Below are 16938 nucleotides of genomic sequence, written 5' to 3' on the forward strand. Positions count from 1 at the left end.
CGAGTCCCGTGGGTGTTGCGACCATCACCTACTAATCTTCACATTACGCAAGGGCTGATTCCCAGGCAAGTAAGGCTAAGGAGGGGTGATTGTACCCTTTCGGGATAAACCAGGGTATTTATCTTATTCGAGGAAAAATAATTGTTTTTCTCTAACTATCCAGTTAGCTAAGAGGCTTCCTCTGTGTAGCTTCACGCTACAGAACACATTTCATTGTGCTTGCTTACTGTGCTTGTAGCTAACTTTCCTAATATTTAAACAGTCTGCACACCAAACGGGCACCCTATTCCCTTTATAGCGCACCTACCCTGGTCAAAAGTAGTACACTATTAGCAGAACAGGAGGGTGCCATTTGGGGACGCATCCCTGACTCCCATTGAGAGAGACGAAATCCATATTGCCTACTTCATGGAAATTTTGATGAACCCACCACATCTGCCTCTGCCTGGACTCTCCTTTCGGGCCGACATCAAAACAGAGAGGATGGGGAGGGGGGCAACCCTTCAGACCATGGCTGAAACTGTAATGAAAGAAAGAGTCTCTTTCTTAAACCTGGCTGCTTTCCTCCACCTCCGTGAAGCAGAGCCCCTGTCCTTCTGGCGCGTGGCTTAGCACCCAGGGCCTGCAGGGGCCCGGCCCCGTTCTCGGGGACGCCCCGCTGATCAAAGCCCCACGCCAGGGGTATGGGCGCAAGCCATTGCCTCGTGATCCTCCGGCGCCCCCAGCATGATAACCGCGCCAGGGGTGAAGAGGTGAGGTCCTATCAGTGCGCTATGAACGCCGGGACCTATTCGACAACAGGACTTGGGTTTCACTTGACCGTTCTCATCTTGTGCGAGGAACATTATCGTATAACCGGCTCCCTCTCTTCATCCTCCCCCTTCTCTCACCCCCCCCCCCCCCCCCCCCCATCGCATGTCACCTGCGAGAGGATGAGAACGCCGCAGAGATACGGTTCCAGGTCCATCACAACAGCAGAGGCATGGCCAATCTTCAAAAACCTAATGGAAATACCACATTTCCTAGGTCACCCACCGGCAATATAGTTGGTCATTTCACAACGTCAAAAGTTTTTTAATGATTTCTGCATGATTTAAGAAGCTCTTTTAAGTTGATGGGGATTCGGTTCAAATAAACCGCATGTGTTGTAAAATTCAGACCTGTGTTCTTGTGAGACCGTCGGTTAATGACTACCCTATGAAAACAGAAGTGTGTGCAGCTGCTATGTATGAAATTATCTATCTACCAGACAATACCAGGGAGGATCACAGCAATTAACAGTGAATCTGACACACGGTTCCTCAGTACTTTGGCCCTTGATCAGGCTCTGCTTTAGCAATTAACAGGACTTACAAAGCCTACTGGCAGGGGTGAGGAGAAGCAATCTGTTGCATTGTCAATCTGCAACCTATACCCAATTTAGTGCACTATTTTTAACCAGGACCAGTCACTGAGGACCCTGGTTGGTCGGTAAAGAAATGTAAACGCGTGGTGGAATCTTTGGCAGACACAATAAAATGATATGCCTGGGCTGGTCAAGCCATTAGGAATGCTTAACGCTCCCTCGGCTTGAGTCAACAACATTCTGTCTGCGTCCCAAATACTATTCTCTATATAGCACACTACTTTTGACAGGAGACCAATGGGCCATGGTCAAAAGTAGTGAACTATAAAGGGAATAGGATGCTATTTGGGACGCAACATATTCTCTCTCTGATATTGTCTCACATGCCCTGCTACCTGCAGCTGTTGCCTGTTAGACATACCAGTGCAGCTGTGGAGGGTGGAGGATGAAACCAGGCCTGAATACATAGGATGTTTCCCAAATGGCAACCTACTCCCTATACAGTACACTACTTCTGACCAGGGCCCATTGGTCTCTGGTCAAAAGTAGTGCACTATATGGGGAATAGGATGTCATTTGGGACACATCCATAGTGTTCTCCCCCTCATGTAAGGCCAGGCAGCTACCAGAGCAGACAAGATAAATGGACTAAATATATCGAACTCCCAACAGACAGAAAGCACAGCGCTCTGTTGATTAGCTGAGCCACGCAATGGTTGTCTACTAGGCTAGACCATTGTTCAGGCTTGCTGGAGATTTCTCTAGGCCTTTAGATCTTTTTCAATACGGGTGTGACTTATAGCTGATGCAGAATATTGTAGGTCACAAGCATGCATCATGTGGTGCTGAAAAAAAATTGGAGGATAGGTGGAACTCTTTATATTTCATCTCCTCCTAGAATTTATAAAAAACAAACCGTAGGTTGGGAATCTATTATTGCATTTGAAAGGGGAAGATAGCTAAGGGACGGTTACCCAGACACAGATTAGGCCTAGTACTTAAAAGGTCTTTCAATGGAGAATATCCATTGAGAATGCTTTTTAGTCCTGGATTAGGCTTAATCTGGAACTGGGAAACCGGCTCTAATAGGACTTCCACAGCCTACTGGCAGGGGTGAGGAGATATCTGCTGCATAGTGAGTCTGCATCCCAAATGGCAACCTTTACAGCTACAGAAGCCTTACAGTAAAAGGGTTTTGGGCAGTGTTTTTATTTTTTAACCAGTCAATGACTCTGACATTGTAGATGGAGCAACAATAACCGAGGAAGTCTTCTGACACTTGTGGGTGAAACCACAATTGGAAAAGACTAAATGAGGTCATTGGGATGTCTCAAATCTGACGTCACCCCTTTGAAGTTGAAATTTAAAATGGTTACGGTTAGGGTTTAGGGTAGGGACGTCCCAAGGATACCAGATAGCACTAACCAACCACAATCCCTCACTGACCTCATTCACATTACACACAAACTGCATACAACAAGACTCAACACATCAAGTTCAACAGTGGAGTCTCTTTGAATGTGTGTTCCCATGTGCTGACCATTGTGACAGCGTTTGGCTGCAGTGTGACCGGGGAGTGAACTGGTGCTGCAGTCAGTGTCTCCAGGTCAGATAATGGGAGAAGGAGAACACAGTCAACCATGAAGATAAACATACTACTTGAGCGCTGATGTCGCACTCAATAACCTCGGGGGAACGACTCATCGTAGCGCCACAGAGAAAGAGAGTGTTGGAGGGCATTCTCGTTCTCCCGGTCTGTCAAAACATCAGTTTAACAGGAGAACAATCAGTGAAGGAGGCAGTTGTGGTTGGTGAGCGAGGCAGCAGAATGACAAATAGAGTTTGGCTTTTCACTGTTGTTTGGGGCTAGCAGCCAGCTAGCTGGTCACCATCTGCCTGTAGGACATGTCACGAGTAGAGCAGCATTGACTTTCTCTAACTCTTTCTCGCTGTCTCTCAAACTCGCTCTCTCCAACTCATCATGTCTCTATCCAACTCCAGCCTCTGTTCCCCGGGCGCCGATGACGTGGATGTCGATTAAGGCAGCTCCCCACACCTCTCTGATTCAGTGGGGTTGGGTTAAATGCGGAAGACCCATTTCAGTTGAATGCATTCAGTTGTACAACTGACTAGGTATCCCCCTTTCTTTACCCTCTTTCTCCCACTCTCTCTCTCTCTCTTTTGTTCTCTCTCTCTCTCTTTTGTTCTCTCTCTCTCTCTTTTGTTCTCTCTCTCTCTCTCTTTTGTTCTCTCTCTCTCTCTCTCTTTTGTTCTCGCTCTCTCTCTCTCTTTTGTTCTCGCTCTCTCTCTCTCTGGAGTTTGACTCATGTGGACCAAGTTAAGGACTTCTGCATTTGTTACAGAGACTTTCAGAGCTGACATGATTTCTTAATTAAGTTCTCGTGAGCGCTGTGGTCTGCAGTGGTGATTCATGTAACCATGAGCCTGGCTGCTAGATAGAAGAACAACCAGGAACAACCTTCTCCATTGTGCAGATGCTTGGATGCATCCCAAATGGCATCCTATTCCCTATATAGTGCACTACTTTTGATATAGCACTTCAAGGGCAACACTAAAATGCAGGGGTTTACACAGAAGGAGCTCCATGTTTTCCATACCCAGTAGCAGAGGAGGCTGCTGAGGGGAGGACGGCGCATAATAATGGCTGGAACGGAGTGAATAGAATGGCATCAAACACATGGAAACCATGTGTTTGGTGTATTTGATACCTTTCTGCTCCAGCCATTCCCACGAGCCTGTCCTCCCCAATTAAGGTGCCACCAACCTCCTGTGCGCAGTAGTGCCCGGACTGTTGGCAGACTACGTCAGAGAACCTGGCTTGTCTTTTGTTGGTTTAGCAGCGGATTTGATCATTGTTACTCCACTTCCTGCTAACCAATACAACAACACAGTGAAATCCCCCTTAAGACCAGAGTAGCAATGTCCATCTTGTCTGGCCTCAATTCTAAAGAGGAGCCAGTCCGGCCAGCCAACGCTGCTGATAAACATGTTTGTGCTAACACTGTCAATGACAAAGCGGCAGTGTTTGGCTGAAAATGCAGGACTCAACACGAGCGTGGACGATAAACAGGCTCCCATCGTGCTTTAGAATTGTTTCCCACCCATTCTTGTCAGCTTGTTGTAAGCGTGTCGCCCTTTTCCACATAACTCAGTATCTAGGGAGGTTGACTGAATTAAATTGGGTTAGAATTGGGTTGAAGCTAGGTTAAACACATTTAAGCGCAGCGAGTCTGTTGTGTTTGTTGAAACGACAAAAGGTTCTCTTGGCTATCGGCCAGGGGAGAGAGAGTTGTTTAAAATAAGGAACCTAACTTGTGTATCTTTCACTTCAAAGTAGGAGGGCAGACATCCACTCTGCTACAGGGTAAATAATCATTCCTCCCTGGGAGAACCATGAATAGCCATAAACCTATACACTGTTTGTCTAAGGCGGTGTCCCAAATGGCGCCCTACTATTCCCTATATAGTGAACTACTTTTGACCAGAGCCCAATGGGCCATGGATGAAAGTAGTGCACTATGTAGGGAATCGAGTGCCATTTTGGACACAACCCCTGTGTCTAAATATGTACTGTTTGTTTGCTTTAGCGAAGACTGCTGCCTGGCTGAGTGGAAAAAACCCAGCAGCCAGACTAATCTCTCAGCAAGAAAAAAACACTAATATCCAAACAGTCAGGGAGATCAGTGGGAAGAGTTAGTTCAATTTACTCAAAGTCATGAGTAAACATTGATGAACTGTAACAAGGCACAGTCAGATAAACAATGGTAAATCAATATAGGAAAAACAGTGGCGCCTCAAAGGGCTTAGGCCTAAAATCCTACAAACATCACACTGTGCAATGTCTGCAAATACGTCCTCAAATATTCCCATTTCGATAAATGACTTTGTGTCACAAATGGCACCCTATCCCAACAGTGTTGTCAACTCAGTGGTGCTGCTGTGGTAATTCACCCTACAGCAGCTAGTGTTGTGAACTGGGGGGCTGACGGACTGTTAATTACAGATCCCAGCTCAGAAGCACATCAGCTAAATGAGGATTAACTGGAGAGAGGGAGAGAGCTCTTTGAAAGTGAAAACTCCTTGAGCGAGTCGGTGTGGTGTGTTTTGATCCTGACGATGAAAACATAACTGAAGCTTGGAAACAGTTTAGGTTCTATATCCGTATGGTGTTCTTCTAGTGAGCCTGTTAGATATAGACCTCTACACTTCATCTGCTGCCAATGACGCAGGACGGTAGGGAGGGGAAAGTAGACCCCCGCTCCCCCGTCGCACCTCCCCATACACACATACTATACAGTAGGTCCACATCACAGAAAACAGACAAGTGTTCAGCCAAGTTGGTCTGGCTTCAGGGCAGGAAAGGGCTGACTAGTACAGGACCACAGCAAAATAGTCATTTATACAGTTTACATCCAAACGCAACATAAGAAAACATTCATCCTGAAAAATGTATACAATTTAGTGCCAGGGAGCCCAGCAGAACACCCCCTTTCCTCATAAATAGTACAGTCCAGTACTTCCTGGTGCTAATAAAGGTATCGTTTGCAGTACGGATCATTGTGTGTAAAAATGAAGCTAAAACAATATACCATTTCTTGGTCCTTTTTATTCAAGCTTGCATTCAGTAGTAGCTTTGCCATACATAACAACAACAACTGTGGATGTATCCTTTAAGACAACTGCAAGCCATGGTTATATAAAGTCTCATTCACTATGATCTTGTTACACTCCAGTGCCTGGAGTGAACACTAAACTGAGGCAGGGAGACAGACAGACAGTGCATCCACTCTGACCATATATCCTATATAGTTTCTTATTGCTTTCCGACCTGTAAATAGAACCTGCGTCCTAAATGGGACACTACATCCCCCATAGGGCTGTGGCCAAAAGTAGTATCGTATATAGGGAATAGGGGGCCATTTGGGACTCAAGCCACAGTTAAAGCAATGAGAGACACCGGACAGACAACCTTCACTGTGTCACGTCCAGTCTAAATGATTAGGCTACAGTACACATTGAATCAGACCATTGGCCCATCTATAGCATGGAGGGAGGCAGGACAGGAGGCGACAGCTTACTGGTCATGGGGCATACATAAGAGAATTCAGGCCTCTGTCACTCAGTACTCTAGCTCCAATCAGGTCCTAGACTACGTCCCAAGTGGCACCTTATTCCCTATCTAGTGCACTACTTTTGACCAAAAGTAGTCAACGTAGTCAAAAGTAGTGCACTATATAGGGAATAAAGTGCTATTTGGGACATAGTCCTAGTGTAGTGCCTTGACAATACCTTTAAATGCAGTTCCTCATTGAACCTAGTAATGAACGGCTAGTAAAATGTTTTATTTTATTTTAATGGCTTTTTTATGGGAATGGCTTTTTTTATTTTACCACCCAAATCAAAGCCCCCTGCTGTTGACTGAGTTCAGTTTCCCCAAGTAAAGCTAGAGCACAACATATAGGCTAAGACACAATAACTGACTGGTAACATAATCATGTTAGCTGCAAAGGCGTCAGTTGAGTTGTCCCTTTCAATTCAGACTTGTGTTTTCTTCCCTAACAACAAGTAGCTACAACGACTAGACAACTGGGGGGAGAAGAAAGGGTTGAAGGCGCTGAGGCGATAAACAAAAACGAAACGAGAAACATTAACATGCAGGTGGAAGCTTTGCTCTTTCCCCCGTCCCTCATCTCACTGGTCCATCAAATTACTGCTGAAACAAAATCCCTACAGCGACGCAGTGAGAGACAAAGCACACTGACATTCAACACAGCTACAGAAATATCCAGACACAGAATGAATTACTTTAACAGATTCGGCTGAGGGCTTCTGCTGGCCATCACAAAATACCCAACATGGACGGTAGCTAGTTATCATCACAGGCTTAAAGGACAGGCAAGGAAAGTGTTTGATTTGAGAGAAAAGCAGATAAGGAAAACTAATCCAACTGATATACCAGATAAGGTTTAATGCAATTTCAGATACACAATGAACCATTAGATATGAGGGCACAAGATCAAGCCGAGAGATTCTTACAGCTTCATATGATTTAAGATGATAGTTTGAATCCCAAATGGCACCTATTCTCTATATAGTGCACTGGGGCCCATAGGGCTCTGGTCAAAAGTAGTGCACTATGTAGGGTGCCATTTGGGACAAATAAAGTGAAGAAAGCAGGCAGAGACAGCCATTAGCCAGCACAATAAAGGCTCCAGTAAGCAGTTTGGACTGGCTTCCACTGGCCAACATGGTGACATGCATGTTCTCTCGCATTAACAAACACATGGAAGGCAAATGCTTTTACAGCAGCAGTAAGCACCCAGTGCCTACTAGCCTACCAGGAAGCTAAAGCTCGGTATGCATTTTTACATTTACAGTTTTGTCATTTAGCAGACATTCTTATCCAGAGCGACTTACATGCGTCCCAAATGGCACCCAATTCTCGACATTGTTCACTACTTTTGACCACACGGGAGCCATTTAAAAGGCCCAGTGCAGTCGAAAACGTGATTTTCCTGTGTTATATTTACTTTTTCCACACTATGAAGTTGGAATAATACTGTGGAATTGTGAACATTTTGATATTGCTCTTTTAGTGTAAGAGCTGTTTGAAAAGACCATCTGAAATTTCAGCCTGTTTTGGTGAGATGGAGTTTTGGCCTGCCTGGTGACATCACCAGGCGGTAAATTAGTTAATAGACCAATAAGAAAGAGAGTTCCAAACGTCTCTGCCAATAACAGCTAGTTTTCAGTTTTCCCCTCCCCACTCAGACCACTCCCAGAAAGTCCTAGCTAAATTCTTTCTTGAGAAATTGCTTATTTTTGACTGTTTTAATGAAAACAATCACTGTAGGCTACTTAATTGTTACTCAGAAATGATTTGGTATTGAGATTTTAAAAAACAGCTGCATTGGACCTTTAAGACAAAGCCCATGAGGATCCTCTTCATTCAGCGGTGTTAATACTACGTTCTCCATCATCCTTCACTGTTCCTCTCTTTTAGATTGGATTAGTCTACCTAATCTCAACGCAGTGACACTGCTTCACTCCCAGAGGCTCTCTCCCACAGATATACAATAACCTTACAGTACCCCTGCTCCTCTTTACGCCAATGGTGTGTCCCAAATGGTACATTATATGTCGTGCACTACCTTTGACCAGAGAGAGTTATTCCACTATGCAGTGCCTTTCGGGAAAGTATTCAGACCCATTGACTTGATCCACATTTTGTTACGTTACAGACTTATTCTAAAATGTATTAAATAAAACAATTTCTTCAGCAATCTACACACAATACCCCATAATAACAAAGCGAAAAACAGGTTTTTAGAAATGTTTGCAAATGTATTAAAACAAAAAAACAGAATTACCTTATTTACATAAGTATTCAGACACTTTGTTATGAGACTCGAAATTGAGCTCAGGTGCATCCTGTTTCCATTGATCATCCTTGAGATGTTTCTACAACTTGATTGGAGTCCACCTGTGGTAAATTAAATTGATTGGACATGATTTGGAAAGGCACACACCTGTATATATAAGGTCCCACAGTTGACAGTGCATGTCAGAGCAAAAACCAAGCCATGAGGTCGAAGGAATTGTCTGTAGAGTTCCAAGACAGGATTGTGTCGAAGCACAGATCTGGGGAAGGGTACCAAAACATTTCTGCAGCATTGAAGGTCCCCAAAAACCCAGTGGCCTCCATCCTTCTTCAATGGAAGAAGTTTGTAACCACTAAGACTAGTCAGAATCGAGGCAAAGATGAACGGAGCAAAGTACAGAGAGATCCTTGATGAAAACCTGCTCCAGAGCGCTCAGGACCTCAGACTGGGGCGAAGGTTCACCTTCCAACAGGACAATTTATTTATTTATTTATTTTTTATTTTACCGTTATTTTACCAGGTAAGTTGACTGAGAACACGTTCTCATTTGCAGCAACGACCTGGGGAATAGTTACAGGGGAGAGGAGGGGGATGAATGAGCCAATTGTAAACTGGGGATTATTAGGTGACCGTGATGGTTGAGGGCCAGATTGGGAATTTAGCCAGGACACCGGGGTTAACACCCCTACTCTTACGATAAGTGCCATGGGATCTTTAATGACCTCAGAGAGTCAGGACACCCGTTTTAACGTCCCATCCGAAAGACGGCACCCTACACAGAGCAGTGTCCCCAATCACTGCCCTGGGGCATTGGGATCTTTATTTAGACCAGAGGAAAGAGTGCCTCCTACTGGCCCTCCAACACCACTTCCAGCAGCACCTGGTCTCCCATCCAGGGACTGACCAGGACCAACCCTGCTTAGCTTCAGAAGCAAGCCAGCAGTGGTATGCAGGGTGGTATGCTGCTGGCTAAATAAGTGACACAATGACCCTAAGCACACAGCCAAGACAACGCAGGAATGGCTTCGGGACAAGTCTCTGAATATCATTGAGTGGCTCAGCCAGAGCCCAGACTTGAACCCGATCGAACATCTCTGGAGAGACCTGAAAATAGCTGTGCAGCAATGCTCCCCATCCAACCGGACAGAGCTTGAGAGGATCTACAGAGAAGAATGGGAGAAACTCCCCAAATACAGGTGTGCCAAGCTTGTAGCGTCATACCCCGAGTGGCGCAGCGGTCTAAGGCACTGCACCTGAGTGCTACAGGCGTCACTATAGACACCCTGGTTCGAATCCAGGCCTTGAGATTGGGAGTCCCATAGGGCGGTGCACCATTGGCCCAGTGTCGTCTGGGTTTGGCTGGTGTAGGCCGTCATTGTAAATAAGAATTTGTTCTTAACTGACTTGCCAAGTTCAATAACAATAAAAGACTTGAGGCTGTAATCACTGCCAAAGGTGCTTCAACAAAGTACTGAGTAAAGGGTCTGAATACTTATGTAAATGTGATATTCAAGTTGTTTATTTTATAAAATTGTCAACATTTCGACAAACCAGTTTTTGCTTTTTCATTATGGGGTATTGTGTGTAGATTGCTGAGGAAAACAACAATTGAATCAATTTTAGAATAAGGCTGTAACCTAACCAAATGTGGAAAAAGTCAAGGGGTCTGAATACTTTTATGAAGGCACTTTATAGGGCGTGGTTCCCCACCTGGCTGCCTCTGGGACAAATTTTGCCCGCGAGTGGTTTTATTTGGACATAAGACTGTAAAAACACCAGGAAATCAACTCCAAGTGATGAGAATTTTGGAAATCTGTTCCCAAGTATTCCCACGCATAATAGAGAGACGTGATTGTATACGGTTTGAAATTATTATGTTTTGGTCAAATATTTTATATCTGTTTGGGATTCTTGGGGTCAAATTGCAGTCTACAAATTATGTTCCGGCCCCTCGACCATCCGCCCGAGAAAAAAAACGTCCCGCGGCTGAATCTAGTTGATGATCCCCGATTCATTTATTTATTTCACCTTTATTTAACCAGGTAGGCTAGTTGAGAATAAGTTCTCATTTACAACTGCGACCTGGCCAAGATAAAGCAAAGCAGTTCGACACATACAACACAGAGTTACACATGGAATAAACAAACATTGGCAGCAGAGAACTGGAAGGAAAGGAGGCCAAAGGAGAAATATAGGGAATAGGGTGCCATTTGAGATGCAGCCTATTTTTTCAGTCACTCCATGTCTATCCTCCCTTCCTCCATGCTGAGTGACTCTAATGCCATCTCCTCTCTCCTCACTGAGGTGTGTCCAGCCCCATGTACAATATTGACTTTTAAAGCACTGACTTGAGCAGTTCCTAGCCCCCTGTGGTCTAGATGTAGCTAGGGAGGACAGGACACAACAGTGATGTCAGGCAAAAATGATTTCACCCTCTCTGGGAGAACAACTGCAGTGACCTGACTTGGAGACAAAGGAAAAGAAAAGGAGAGGGGAGGGGAGGGGAGGAGAAAAGGAGCGGGGAGGAAGTTGAAGTGCAGACCGCACAGATACACTTGTGCCATCTGGTGGTCAGAGGAGAACAAAGGGACACCCGATGGTCGACCCACGTCGTTGTATGTTGGCTTCTCAAACACATTGTTTGTGTCTAAGATGTACCCATTTTTTCCATAAGATGTACCCATTTTTTCCATAAGATGTACCCATTTTATCCATAAGATGTACCCATTTTATCCATAAGATGTACCCATTTTATCCATAAGATGTACCCATTTTTTACAAAGCTTTCAGATGGATTTGTGGTCTCTCCCAATAACGTGCCACACCATCCCCTTTACAAGAATCAATTAGAATGTTTTTACATTGTAGCATTGGTGAGACCAATTGAATGAATGAACACAGTTCTATCAATAAAACTGGACTTGAGCGACCATACCTGGTTTCTCTGACGTCTCTCCATTAGTCTTTTGAAACTGCCTGACCAGGATGGGAGCAGGTCTGGGAGCTGGAGGACAAGACAACTCAGTTGCCTAAACATAGAGGAGAGGTAACACAATAAATACGAGACTGGTTCAGAGCCTGGTTCCTCTCTAGGTTTCTTCCTAGGTTCCAGCCTTTCATGGGAGTTTTTCCTGGCCACCGTGCATTGCTTGCTCTGGGGTTTTAGGCTGGGTTTCTGTGTAAGCACTTTGTGACACCTACAATATGTACATCTACAGATGAAGTCGGAAGTTTACATACACTTAGGTTGGAGTCATTAAAATTTGTTTTTCAACCACTCCACATTTCTTGTTAATTAACAAACTATAGTTTTGGCATGTCGGTTAGGACATCTACTTTGTGCATGACACAAGTAATTTTTCCAACAATTGTTTACAGACAGATTATTTCACTTACTATTCACTGTATCACAATTCCAGTGGATCAGAAGATTACATACACTAAGTTGACTGTGCCTTTAAACAGCTTGGAAAATTCCTGAAAATGATGTCATGGCTTTAGAAACTTCTGATAGGCTAATTGACATAATTTGAGTCAATTGGAGGTGTACCTGTGGATGTATTTCAAGGCCTACCTTCAAACTCAGTGCCTCTTTGCTTGACATAATGGGAAAAATCAAAAGAAATCAGCAAAGACCTCAGAAAAAAATTTGTAGACCTCCACAAGTCTGGTTCATCCATGGGAGCAATTTCCAAACGCCTGAAGGTACCACGTTCATCTGTACAAACAATAGTACGCAAGTATAAACACCATGGGACCACGCAGCCCTCATACCGCTCAGGAAGGAGACATGTTCTGTCTCCTAGAGATGAATGTACTTTGGTGCGAAAAGTGCAATTCCAGCCCAGAACAACAGCAAATGACCTTGTGAAGAAGCTGGAGGAAACAGGTACAACAGTATCTATATCCACATTTAAACGAGTCCTATATTGACATAACCTGAAAGGCCGCTCAGTAAGGAAGAAGCCACTGCTCAAAAACCGCAAAAAAAAGCCAGACTACGGTTTGCAACTGCACATGGGGACAAAGATTGTACTTTTGGAGAAATGTCCTCTGGTCTGATGAAACAAAAATAGAACTGTTTGGTCATAATGACCATCGTTATGTTTGGAGGAAAAAGGGGGAGTCTTGCAAGCCGAAGAACACCATCCCAACCATGAAGCACGGGGGTGGCAGCATCATGTTGTGGGGGTGTTTTGCTGCAGGAGGGACTGGTGCACTTCACAAAATAGATGGCATCATGGGGAAGGAAAATTACGTGGATATATTGAAGCAACAACTCAAGACATCAGTCAGGAAGTTAAAGCTTGGTCGCAAATGAGTCTTCCAAATGGACAATGACACCAAGCATACTTCCAAAGTGGTGGCAAAATGGCTTAAGGACATCAAAGTCAAGATATTGGAGTGGCCATCAGAAAGCCCTGACCTCAATCCTATAGAAAATTTGTGGGCAGAACTGAAAAGCATGTGCGAGCAAGGAGGCCTACAAACCTGACTCAGTTACACAGCTCTGTCAGGAGGAATATGCCAAAATTCACCCAACTTATTGTGGGAAGCTTGTGGAAGGCTACCAGAAACATTTGACCCAAGTTAAACAATTTAAAGGCAATGCTACCAAATACTAATTGAGTGTATGTAAACTTCTGACCCACTGGGAATGTGATGAAAGAAATAAAAGCTGAAATAAATCCTTCTCTCTACTATTATTCTGACATTTCACATTCTTAAAATAAAGTGGTGATCCTAACTGACCTAAAACAGGGAATCTCTACTTAGATTAAATGTCAGGAATTGTGAAAAACTGAGTTTAAATGTATTTGGCTAAGGTGTATGTAAACTTCCAACTTCAACTGTCGGTAGGGTAGACATTGTATTCGAAGGAGATCAGACGACAACAGAAAGCAGAGGAGGAAGCCAACACATTGTTTTGATGTCTCCATTTAAGAAGAGTAATCCCAAAACACACACATGGGCTGCATCCAGATCTGGTATCCCGACTGATGAGCGTGTTTCATGTGTCAACACTCAACAATAGAGTCCACTTTGCTTAACTGAGTCAGAAAATATAGGAACAAAAGGAGGATACTATATTGATATCTATCCTCCTTTTGTATGTTTATTATATATATTTTGTAAACTCTGCGTCACTGGGAAGAGCAAGTAAGCAAGCATTTCACTGTAAAGTCTACACTGTTGCATTTGGCGCATGTGGAGGCAGGACACGGGGCAAAAAAAATTAAACTGGTTGTTGTTTGTCACTGTCAACACTCAACACCAGACAATACTGTATGGAGGCTGCTGCAGCCAGCCAATGATTCACACAGGAGGACATCTGCACCAGTTTTATAGAAGATAATGGCTCGTCCCCAATGGCACCCCATTGCATACATAGGGAATAGTAAATCCTCCTGATCCTTCATATGGGACGCAGCCACAGCACATGGCTGTACTCTCTGTCTTGTCCTATGAGCCGAGTTGATATGGAAAAAGATGATCTGTTCTAAGAGATTAGGTTGCAATGCATCTTGGGTGAAAGAAGCACATTGGGTAATCCTTCTTACAGCTGTTGAAAGAGACTCTTCTCTTGTGCAAGTGTCCTCAAATCAACTATATCTTTAACAGAAACACAACATGGTGGAACCTTATCCTCACCTACCTAGCTGCCAAGAATAACACAGCGTGAAAGCCAGGTCTGCTGTGTGTGTGTGTGGTGTGTGTGTGTGTGTGTGTGTGTGTGTGTGTGTGTGTGTGTGTGTGTGTGTGTGTTGTGTGTGTGTGTGTGTGTCGTGTGCGTGTGCGTGCGTTCAGAGCAGATGCTGTGTACAGTATAAATGTGTAATGCTTGCCTGTGGTGAACAGTGGGAGACGGAGTCCTCCATTGGTGGAGGTGACATTGAGGTGTCAGGCTGATTTGGCATCTCTGGCTCCACATCCAGGACTCTGATGTCAACTGGCCACTGAGTGTCCTGGAAGCTCGTTGCATCTGTAACATCTGTAGAAACACACTTTCATTCTTCCGTATCCAAGCCTAGCTAACATTTCCCCACTAATAGAGATATACAGTATCATGTAGAATTATAACATCAATGACTGGTGTCCATGCAACGTAGCCTCGAAAGGAGAGGGAGCCCTGTCACTTCAAACGCTCTCACAAGTCCAAACACAAGGCGTTGCAGTCTGAAAGTGTTTCCAGATGACACAAAGCCACACAAACAATGGTTTCTCTAGCCAAAACATGGGGTTTGACATGCTTTTCAGGATAAGCCACAACAGAGGGGTTGTCAAACTGTTTTACAGGCTCTGTGTCAGCTCAGTGATATTGTAATTGAGTCGCCAGTCTGTTGGTGTCAAGAGCTGCCCTAGGGGTTAAGAGCGTTAGGCCAGAAACGGAAAGGTCGCTGGTTTGAATCCCCGGGCCGACAAGATGAAAAATCTGTCTATGTGCCCTTGAGCAAGGCACTTAACCCTAATGCTCCTGTAAGTTGCTCTTGATAAGAGTGTCTGCTAAATTATTAAAAAGTAGGGTGCATCCCAAATTGCACCCTATAGAGTCCTATGGGCACTGTTCATAAGTAGTGCCAAACAGCTCCAGCTTGAGTGGAAAACAAAATGGCTTTGAGTTCTTCCTCTGTCATTAATACAGTCCCTGTCTTTTCTGCTTGGATTGCAGGGTTCCCCCCCTTCTCTCTGGTCTGGTCTCCAAGCAACATTGGAGCTCTTTTTTACCGCGGGTCGAGTTGATTTTGAGTTGGGTAAATATTGGTTTTGGCCAAGACAGGAAGAGGATAGGAATCTGCTATGAGGTTCTTCTGTCTGAGTGGATGCAGGACTTAGACACAGTGTCTAAAGAGCCATGTGAACACAGAGGAGCATTCACAACATGTGACCGACAACCGTAACAGAATCGCATGTTGCTTTTCGACCACTAAGTAAATATTACAGTATTCATTTCACGCTTTTTCATCCAGCTCTAAACTGGATATTTGTATCAACTGAAACACCAGTATGCAGGGTGTCAAACACTGATTAGTGCTAAGTTTTTACGAGAAGAGGCCTAGTTAAGAGTGGACATTATGGTTAACATACCAGGAATGGGAAACCGAGGACATCTCTAGTTCCCCTGCCATACTTGGTTATGATCACCACTATATATGTATATATTTCTTTTTTAACCTTTATTTAACTAGGCAAGTCAGTTAAGAACAAATTCTTATTTACAATGACGGCCTAGGAACAGTGGGTTAACTGCCTTGTTCAGGGGCAGAACAACAGATTTTTACCTTGTCAGCTCGGGGATTCGATCCAGCAACCTTTCGGTTACCGGCCCAACGCTCTAACCACTAGGTTACCTGCCGCCCCTCCTCCTCCTATATCATGTGAATCATCATCTTTTTAAGAACCCTTATCCCACTTCCTTTTGTCTTTATTTGTCATTTCTAGTTCTGGGTTCTAGTAGTGCTGTATAAATTCAATGAATTACATGATTACATACTATATCTGGAAGGCAGACGACGTAAAGACACACACAGTCCCCCTACGAGGCAGCAGCAGTGGTTTTCCGCTGGCCTGGCCTCTCTATGCTCCCAGCAGCCCCTGATGGAGAATCCAGGCTGTCTGATTTCCCCTATGACTCAGGATAACTCTCTCAGCACTGTGGCTCTGCTCTGTGGTGTCAACAGCTCTATTCCCCCTCTCCTCTCTTTCTCCTCCCTGTTCCCTTCCCCTGTGTCCGTGAACACCATATCAACTCTTACGCTGTCTTGTATCTCTAGTACCCCTCTCCTCTCCTCATATCGATTCATTTTTAATGAGATAGAGAAGTCCGGTCGTAAGTCTGTCGTTTGTGGGTTCTGGTCCAGAGTTTTAAAAGGCAACATATTTTGTCATTTGAATCCAACAAGTATATACCCCAAACTCCTTTAGGCAGGGGGAACAGAGGTAGAATGGAAAGAGAAACGTTGCCGTGGGGTTCCAGGTCTACCTGCTGACTGCAGGGTGAGCTGTCCTGGGGAGGAGACATGTCCCTGTCTGGGGTTGGGCTCTGTCCCAGTCTTGGTCACTGTCCTGTTCCAGGGCTGGACAGTGAGGGAGTGTCCAGTCACTAGCCTCTCCCCTGCAGGATGCAGCCTGGGTCTCTGGCCTTCGCTGACCTCTCCCTCCTCCTCCCAGGACTCCTGGGGATTGGGGGGA

At 44.6% G+C, this 16938-nt stretch overlaps 1 protein-coding gene across 4 annotated transcripts in view; it reads right to left on the reverse strand.

The window, feature by feature from the left end:
- Positions 1–16938, reverse strand: part of kiaa0586 (KIAA0586 ortholog) — a 118662-nt gene that overhangs the window by 24533 nt on the left and 77191 nt on the right. For all 4 annotated transcript variants that reach the window (XM_023994101.2, XM_023994099.2, XM_023994100.2 and 1 more), the window contains 3 exons: positions 16730–16922; positions 14595–14740; positions 11684–11777 (listed from right to left, as the gene is read on the reverse strand). In XM_023994101.2, the coding sequence (XP_023849869.1) occupies positions 11684–11777; positions 14595–14740; positions 16730–16922 (433 nt within the window). The remainder of the gene's footprint in view (positions 1–11683; positions 11778–14594; positions 14741–16729; positions 16923–16938) is intronic.

Source organism: Salvelinus sp. IW2-2015, linkage group LG9 (genome assembly GCF_002910315.2).
Source record: "Salvelinus sp. IW2-2015 linkage group LG9, ASM291031v2, whole genome shotgun sequence".
In the NCBI taxonomy this organism is placed as follows: Eukaryota; Metazoa; Chordata; class Actinopteri; order Salmoniformes; family Salmonidae; genus Salvelinus; species Salvelinus sp. IW2-2015.